Source organism: Pholis gunnellus (assembly GCF_910591455.1).
Source record: "Pholis gunnellus genome assembly, chromosome: 4".
In the NCBI taxonomy this organism is placed as follows: Eukaryota; Metazoa; Chordata; class Actinopteri; order Perciformes; family Pholidae; genus Pholis; species Pholis gunnellus.
Window position 1 is genome coordinate 4,069,254 of NC_136530.1, and position 9,149 is coordinate 4,078,402.

Consider the following 9,149-nt stretch of genomic DNA (forward strand, 5'->3'; position numbering starts at 1 on the left):
TCAAAAGTTCCCTTTTCTTTGAAAATGTGTACTTGCATCAATATATTCAAATTAGTGACATTAAATAGTCATAAAATTACATCTATCACACTTATTTCTGCAAGTTTGTCGAGTTAAGTTTTGTTTGGACCCGTTAAATAAACCGACCATGTATGCATGTAGATATGTGGTTGTAAGCTAAAGCAAAACATTCATTTTTCCTGTGTGCAGGCAGGATTAAAAACTGACAATGCAAAAGATTTATCGACCACCTTTATTTTACCGACAGAGGTCTCTAATAGCAGGGCTAGAATTCACACATTTGTAGAGCACTTCAGTTGTTCCACGCAATGAACGACTGTATTTCTTTCAGAGCAATTATGCAGTGGTGCCACTGTGGAAGCTACAGGGCAAGTCAACAGTGGAGGAAAATATCAGCACAGAACAGACTGCAAAAAACACAAACTGAAGCTGGGCTGACTTTATATTTGTGGAAGAGGTGGAGTGTATAAACAGTCGGAGAAGGTCTGAGGGCTTCCAGAAGACTTCAGCCACGTCTCAACCGTGTAAAGACACTTTCCTCTCCGCATCACTCTTAAAGTAGAGTAAAAGCAAAGGCATGAATTGACTTGCAAAACGGCAATCAAAGAGGAAATGGGCGGGGAGGAAGGGATATTAGATGGCGAATAGCACCCCGAATACATGAGAAATCAGAACAAATGGAATAACTTTCTGCTTCAAATGAATCCCCTTGACAAATTTCTCCGGATCAATGCAAATTTAGGCGAGTAATCCCCCGATGTGGTCGTCCAAAATGACCTAATGTTCCTCCTATAGTACATTTCAGTACAAAAGAACCGTAATACAGATTTAGGCGCCATTTCATCGACGCATTCGAATACAGGCAGCGACGCATGATCAAAGGATCAAGGTGCGTCCTATTTGCACCATGTGAAATACAGTCTCTGCAGGAATTTATGAAAATAGTTAAGATTTACAGGCCGAAGATCACAGAAGAACAGACCTCCTGTATAAAATATAAAACAATACCCCCAGTGCGAAAGAAAAAAAAAAATTCCATAAATCTTAATGAGTGAAGCTGTAACTTCATCAGAGACACCTGGTGTGTGTGTGTGTGTGGCAGAGCTTTTGAGCTCGGGATGGAGCTCCACGGTGCCGATTTCAAAGCGAGCAAGCAATGGCTCTAACCGAGCTAAAGACACCCTTCTTATGCTTACATCTCGAAATGCATATTTTCAAGCAGCAATTACAAAAAATTATCAATGGACAATGCATAACCTCTGAAAAAAATACTGTATGAAAACATCCCTGCTACTTTGTTTCTAAGTACAAAACCTCTACCAATAAGTTGCTCCAGAGTAGCAAGAAGTCCTTTTCTTTTTTTGTTTTTTTTTTGTTAATTTCTGTTTTTTTTTTCCATCTTCGTTTTGTTTTTATTGGGTAAAACTCAGTCCTCACTTTGAGTGCCATAGTTAATGACAGTCTTCTCCATCATTTCACTTTGCTGAAGGATCCAGGAACATGCAAGCCTCGTAGTGGAGGTGCTCAGGAGGCTCCTGTAGGCCTGAGGAACAGCAGCCGGGGCTTAAGCCAGGGCTGGGAAGGCCTCTGGGTCGTCCACGTTGGGCACAGACGCAGACGACTGAGGAAAAGCAAACAATAAGTAGGAGTTAGAAAAGTCAAACACTTATAGATGTGTCTCTAAAGTATGGAATAATGGAAAGGAAATGACAGGGAGTGGGCTTTGGAAAATGGCTTTATTCCTGGGTACTAATGACACGACATCTAAGATTCCAGTAAGATTATTTACCTTGTCAGGTCTCGGTGCGCGGACCGGCCTAGTGGCTTCACCACTGACGGCGCCGGGTGGTCCACCGCCACCACCGCTGCCGCCGCGGCCACGACCTCCCCGGCCACCACGTGGTCCACCACCGCGTCCACGACCCGGACGGCCCAGGTCTCCGAAATTGATCTCCAGCTGAGCTGTAATATCATTGGCTGGCTTCCGGAAGTGGTGCTCATCGTCAAGCTGAAATCGGAAACAAAGATATTTTGTAAGTTTTAAAAATTATTTTGTTCACATATATGATTTGAGTTTAGTTGAGATTTTTTTACCTTGGGCTCCTCAACCTCAGGATCAATCACTTCTTCTTTCTTCTCCGGCTTTGGAAGATAAAAAACAATACAAACATTAACACAATGTATATAAAAAACATACAATCCTGTTTTTAATATATGATTAGATTGTAGTGTCTATCTCTCAAGCATACTGACTAACTGAGTCTGGCCTGAGTAAGCGCAGTAAGCATTTGCCCAATTTTACTGTTGAAATCTTAATAGTTCATCTTCAACAACCCATCGATGACTATTAAAATGTATTGAAGTAATCGTCACTCTTCCTTTGTTTTATTCTTATAATTAACATGTATTATTGTTCTTATGTCTTCCTTTGTTGTATTTTTATCTTTTTCATATTCTATTGTTATTAGCATATCTGTTCTTGCTATTTGCTGCCTCTGTATTATCAATTTGATTGCTTGGTTTTGCTGCGCAGTATTTACCTTTAATTTAATTCAACTTTTTATCTATTCTTTTGTTCTTCCCTTTGTTGTGAAGCACTTTGAACTAACCGTCTGTATGAAAGGAGCTATATGAAAAAAGAGTGGAGCATGTGATTTGCAGCCATTAGGAAACATTTTGCACTTTTATTTAGCAGCCAATTAAGACAGTGATGCTTGTGTGGGGTGCAGTATTTCTACATTTGTCTCATTTGAGTCGACACCAAGAACCTGCAAAAATATTAGTACGGTCGATAAAGTATGTCAGTCACCGATCTGGAATGTGAAATAGATGGATAGATATATACTTTATTCATCCCTAGGGGGAAATTTGTTTGTTAAATACAGATGTATTCAGACACTCGTGGCTTTAACTCACCTCTGCCTTGGACTTGTGCAGCACGAATCCTTTGTTCCAATTAGCTCCCTCGTTGGCCTTACGGATGTTGAACTCCACTTTGGCCCGTTCCTTGTCCTGCACGGCCTTCCATTCATCCAGAGTCATCTCCTTGGGGCCTTCTTCCTTCACTTCCTCAACCTCATTCTCCCTTCAACACACACACAAGCAAACACGGTGTCACAGCGTTAAAGTTTCATAGAAAACCAGGTTGTTGGCTGGTGTCCTTTGCTTTCCAACACCAGGCACTAATTATAAGCTGTGAATCCATAATCAATTACAGCAAAAACCAAGAATTCTTCACAATTCTTCCTTATTTGTTCGGAAAATAACTTACTTGTTCTCAGAGTCAGCAGGTGGATGTTCCTCTCCCTCAGGGTTCTCTTCAGTAACGTTTGATTGGTCAAGCTCGCTAGGAGGTCAAAAGAAATAAAAAAAAAAAGAAATTTTATATGGCATGGTATTGGGAACCGTTTTTTTTGGGTTAAAATACCGTTTTCCATCCTGGCGTTAGGACCTTGTTGCTGTCTACATGCAATGCAAGCCACTTCATATTTATCTTCAACTAAAAAAGGATGAGGGAGAAGCATTGTAATCTATGATCACAGTTCACAGCAGATTCAATCTTAGCTCAAGCTAATGCAGTCTAATGTAACAGACAGCGATGCAATACGTTCTACCTCTATGAAGGCTATACTGTCGGATTTTTCCTATTGGCTGTAGTATGTGGTGCTGTTGAATTGTATTGCATTAAACTCGGGTGTTTCCTATATTTAGTCCACATTTATATCAATGACCGGCGGTCCTGCTCAGCTCAAGTACAAAGTGTGGACCGGTAGCTGGAGAGATGCCAAACTTCCTCATGGCAATGCCGAAATAAACCGGCAACTGGGTATTTTTTTTAGGTATTTAGATAATAAATGATTCTGAACCACGACAGGATGTGGAATAGATGAGTAAAATCAGACAAATAAATCTGAACAGCCGAGCGTCTCTAAATAAGCCGACTATTAAACACTATTCTCTAAAAATAAGACATCATAAAAGGAAAAATCTATTTAATGCAGAAGTGTTCTGCCACTCCCAAAATGTCTGTGATGTTACATATATAATAGGAACTTACTTTATATCGTCCTTCACGGTGCCCCAGTTGTGAGATCCACTTCCGCCGCGCTTCTCCTCACCTTTCATGCTACTGAAAGAACATTAGCTTTAGCCGTGGGCCACGACAAATGCACTGTACGAAAACGACTTCCACAGACCTGGTGTATATCAACAACATATATCTATATAAGAACTGAAAAAGTACTTACGATCGGTCGCTGCCACTGTGTCTGTCAAATTCACGTTTTCCTCTGGAGTCAAAGCCATCGTTGCGACCCATGCCACGGCCTCTGCCAGTACCGGCACCACGGCCGCCTCTGCCACCGCCACGACCTCTCATCGGCCGATCACCAATGGGTCTAAAGAAAGAGAGAGAGAGACTTAACACGGCCATCGCAGCACAGGTTTCTGCGTCTTAGAAGAACGTTTAAATCTAGAGCAGGCCATCTACATGTTTTTTTCTCTCTTTTGAGTGACGAAGTGAACAGCAAGATTAGCTAAATGTCTACAGAAAACCTGCACATTCATGAATTGTGATGTGTTATGGTTTCAAGTTAGCCTTGCTTTACTGATGTTCGAAGTTGGTCTAAATCTATATTTGGACATTTTACCCTCAATTTAACGCAAGTTAAACGCACGAGATAAAGAGCCACAAGTGCCGATAGCAGTTTGGGCAAAACTAACATTCTAAGTCTTATCATACTTAACGCCTTTAACAGTTGCCGACCCCACCCCCGAGTGAGTACTGCCTTTGCCTCATGTGGAGTTATAAAACACAAAAAAGGTATAACTGTTGTGGATTCATTATTCTTCTCTTTTTCTATGTGGTTGCTGTTCAATTAAAATATCTGCCGATTGGAATATGAACTCACTTTTCCACCGAGAATTCGCCTCCCTCGGGCTTCTCGCCGGCATCACTACCAGCAGGCCTCTCGAAGCGACGCGGGGGCCGCCTGTCCACAGGCCGCCGGTCTGCGGGGGGGCGCCCCTCTCCCTGGCCCTGGCCGCCCTGGGGTCTGAAGCCCTCGCCCTGGGGTCTGAAGCCCTCGCCCTGGGGTCTGAAGCCCTCGCCCTCCGGCTTGCGGCCCATTCTCCTCATGCCGGCACCTAGGATAGACCACAACAGGAGGATTAGAGGACCAATAGCACCGATAGATTAGGACCCGCTGCGGAGCCCCGGACAAGAGAAAGAAGCGGAGGTGATTGTTCTGTTCAAATGGAGCAAATAATTCCAATTAATGTGCGGCATTAAAGAATTACGGCAGTTGGTAGGTATCCATTTACTAAATACTCTTCAGTCTGCAATGTAATCAAATTATAAAAAGTTAATCAAGTGCACAAAATAGACAAAACGTACAGAAGTGAGTAATCTTACATTATGAAAAAGGGATCGAGAGTTTGCAGCATGATGACTTATTATCAGTCTGTAAAACGATTACTTGAATCGCATGTTAACTGTGGATGGAATTAACGCCGACGTCGTATTTAACCCTCCACGACACATGGCTGGTTGACTGCCTGCTGGCCTACTGTGACACAACAAGTCCCACCCATGGCCTAAACCACCAGCTACCAAAATAGACACCCTTCCACCACCACGCAGGGGCAGCTGGGTGCACCATAGTCCGAGCACCTGTCTCATCTTCTCTCAGATACAGATATGAGCCCACTTGGCACAATTGCGTGAATGAAAAAAAAATGAAAATGGCCAGCTGACTTCCTGTATGCAGGAGCCCGGATGCTTTCAACTCTGCATGCAACTTCGTAAATCAACAGGCTACACACACGCAAGAACGAATAAAAGATAATCTACATAGATGATACTATCTCGGTATCGCAGAAACAGGAAATTAAATTATCTGAGGCAGGTCGATCACACGCACTGAGCATGTATTGTGCGCCGATTGGGAAGTGGTTGTACTTTAACACGCCCCACACTACCAACCACGAGGTGCATCACCATGAGAGCGGTGCTGCTCCTAATGTCTGACCCATCCACCTGCAAAAACCACCACGAAAAAAAGTTTCACACTACATTTTGACAAATTAATAGATATTTACTTTACTTTATATTTTAACACATTATATATGTATTTTTTTAAAAGGACAGAATTAAATGCATATATTCGGCTAATTCTGGGTAAAAGAAGCCACACGTGGGATTATTGAAAGTAACGACTTTATAGGAATAACATCTAAACTCCTCGAGGCCACTTTCTCCAGGCTTTAGGGTTCTGCCTGTTCAACAAGGCCGATGGGGGTGGGGGGGGGGAAAGCGAGCCAAAACAAGTTGGCTTGCAAACCGTTTATCCCCAAATTATTTGAGCCTCACGCATGCCATTGCCTAACACGTGTGTGTGGATGTCATCGTTCCAGCAATTGACAGCCAACTGGAGCACAATAAGCGGCCACGAGGACCTCATGTCGAGAGGGGCTTATGAACATGCTAGCTAGCTAGCAACCGAGCCTGTTAGCTTAAAATATTTTACCTGCAGCTTCGCTGAAGAAGACCCCTTACGAGGAAAAACGCAGAAATATATCTTACCATCTTTCTTAAGTGGGACGGGTGCCTGGGTCTCCTCCTTCTTGTCTGTCAGCGGGACCTTTCTGTCTTTTTGGGACTCCTTTTTCGGCTGCTTGGCAGCCTGGGCTGCGGTCTTGGCGGCACCAGGAGCAGGGGCTTCCTTCTTCTTCACTTCGGCTTGCTTCAGCAGCTCGAATGGATCCGACTCATCGTCAAATAACTGGTCGAACCGATTGGTTATGGCACAGCCAAAACCTTCTTGCATTTGTCCGGGCATGATGGCGCCCCTTCAGCAGGATTTTACTCCGATTCTACGAGGCTTGGTGCGAACACTTCGCTAGATGAAGCCACAAGATGGCTGGGAAAAAGGACCTTCTTCTCTTCCGGCGCGATAGACATCCGGGGCCTCGGCCGTGGGCGCGGTTGGGGTTTGTAGTCTTTTTTGGAAACGTGATGCCATAGACTTGGCCGCGGAATAGACTAATGAGAAACTACAATACCCACAGTGCCAGTCTCTCCAGTGTTGCTAGCGTTCTGCAAAGACAAGCATGGGTGCCCTCACATCAAACACTCTTGTTGTGATTACTGAGGTGAAAAACAAAACTCTTTAGTCCTTTAAACTATCGGCTGCAACCGTTTGTCAGTTTTAAATGTAAGAGTTATTAACGGCTCTGTCGCCCCTGTTTTATACGCATATAATTACTTTACAAACCTTTAAGGGAGAGAGCATGTGCAGCTGTTTGTTGCTAATATGTTTCAGTTAAATAAGCTGTGGTTATGAGTAAAGGTCAGCATATAGTTTAATAACTGAAAAAGTTAACACTGACACAATGTCCTGCCATTTAAATCTGTCGTAGAACAAGTATTCACACTATTCTGAGCCCCGGGCCCAAGTGTAAACAATATTTCACACTTATATTTATATAATTAGCACCACTCCTTGAGGTTAATAAAACCTGATCCATAGCAAATGTGCTTTCTGTGCAGGCAACAGTGAAAACACTAGAGAGCAACAGTTTGGTTGGAAGACATCTCTCGTTTTCAGCCACAATAATCCTCCAGGGAAAGATGAGTTAACAACAAAGTAGCACATTACAAGTTGCATTTTAGTTCTGGATACACATCTTCACCAGGTTAAAAGTCATGTTCTTATTTAACCAAATTTATTGAACATTTCCACGACACACTTTCCAACAAACAAACAATACAGCAAAGATAAAACCACAATATATATGTTTAAAATACCTCATCACAGGTCAGCTTTATAATTATACAAAATATCCTTTGTTAACTGAGGGAGCCTGCAAGGAAGCTCGTTCCATTCTTTTACAGCACAAAGTGTGAGGACATTTCTTTATTTTTTATCTTTTCAGAGTAACACATTATAAAGAGTTCCCTCCTAAATCATACCAGTTATACTAAAAGTGGATGTGATGTCATATATTCTGTTTCACCCTCATGTGTCTGTCTATACATCTTTCTATTTGTCTTCTGGCAATATACATATGGAAATCTCCCAAAAACTAAAATGTGAGGGAAATCTTCAATTTAAGTTGACATCCGGGGCCTCGGACGATTAAATGTAAGTCTAATGGGGGTATCTTTCAGGGCTGAATGTGGGATATCCACATTAAATGATTCAGGCAGGTCTCATCCAGCATTAAAAATTAGAAGTAACTTTTCGTTAGATATCATACGAACCATTTTATGAGGATACGTTGAATGATTGCGTAAAAATGTCATCTTGCACTCATGGTGCTATACGGGGAAAACCCAACACATGGGACTTTTTCAGTCCGTTCTGAAACAGCATTGCATTTGCTGGTTGGTGAAGGTTTGTGCTTTGCGTCTTCTAGTAGAGTGGACGTTATCAACATTAATATCATGAACAGGAAAAGCAACATCACCACATAGACTTCCTTTGTCACGGCGAGGATGAAACATTGTGGCAGAAGACATATTTGACAAAACCCTAAAAAATGACAACTGAAAAGGCCCAAGAGTTGCAGACTACAATGTAAAAAAGTACTTTATTAAAACATGTATACTGTATTTTATTCAAATGAACGCGTGTTTAGGCCTCATGCGCCTCTGATCAATTAGTATTTCACATTCGAGGCTACACATCATTTTAACTCTTTTTATAGTTGTCGGTGTACTGATGTTTGTTCAATATTCCCCCAGGAATATTAAAAGGCCCCACATGATTACTGTACATTTCAGTATTTATATCTTCAAAAGGTATAATTACTTTTCAAAGACTAAACATTTAACGCTTAGACAAACGGCTTTAATGTTAATATTCTCATATATCACAGTATTGTGTCCAATGGTCGATTCATTATTCATGTATTAAAAGTTTTGTTGTGGTATCTTAGAATGTCAATGTATGTTTTAAGGCTAGTTTTTGACTCACTCGTTAAAAGTTTGTCTCCAACAAAAAGACATCAAACACAAGCTTGAAAGCCTTATTGTTGGTATATTTGGAGTTGTGGGTGCTGTAGTTTTTTTACCTTATAAGGAAAGTCAAACCCTGCCAGCTGATGGGCTTGTTATGGAAAAACTG

At 41.9% G+C, this 9,149-nt stretch overlaps 1 protein-coding gene across 7 annotated transcripts; it reads right to left on the minus strand.

The window, feature by feature from the left end:
- Positions 1–1,311: 1,311 nt before the first annotated feature.
- serbp1a (SERPINE1 mRNA binding protein 1a) lies at positions 1,312–6,965 on the minus strand. 7 transcript variants are annotated; one of them, XM_079158034.1, is made up of 9 exons: positions 6,605–6,965; positions 4,932–5,166; positions 4,269–4,418; positions 4,079–4,147; positions 3,293–3,367; positions 2,938–3,109; positions 2,116–2,163; positions 1,811–2,029; positions 1,312–1,642 (listed from the first exon to the last, which is right to left on the minus strand). In XM_079158034.1, the coding sequence occupies exons 1-9, from the start codon at positions 6,858–6,860 to the stop codon at positions 1,586–1,588; spliced, it is 1,281 nt and encodes a 426-aa protein (XP_079014160.1). In that variant the 5' UTR covers positions 6,861–6,965; the 3' UTR covers positions 1,312–1,585. The 7 variants fall into 7 exon arrangements, with proteins under 7 accessions (XP_079014160.1, XP_079014157.1, XP_079014158.1 ...); XM_079158031.1 differs by having other exon boundaries at positions 3,293–3,376; XM_079158032.1 differs by having other exon boundaries at positions 4,079–4,150.
- Between the last annotated feature and the right edge of the window lie 2,184 nt (positions 6,966–9,149).

Excerpts from the sequence above, each read along its gene's own strand:
- serbp1a (XM_079158029.1), bottom strand. The coding sequence starts at position 6,860 with ATGCCCGGACAAATGCAAGAAGGTTTTGGCTGTGCCATAACCAATCGG. Across the intron at positions 2,164-2,937 it reads TGCACAAGTCCAAGGCAGAG|CCGGAGAAGAAAGAAGAAGT; the intron begins GTGAGTTAAAGC and ends TATCTTCCAAAG. Across the intron at positions 2,030-2,115 it reads CTGAGGTTGAGGAGCCCAAG|CTTGACGATGAGCACCACTT; the intron begins GTAAAAAAATCT and ends TTCCGATTTCAG.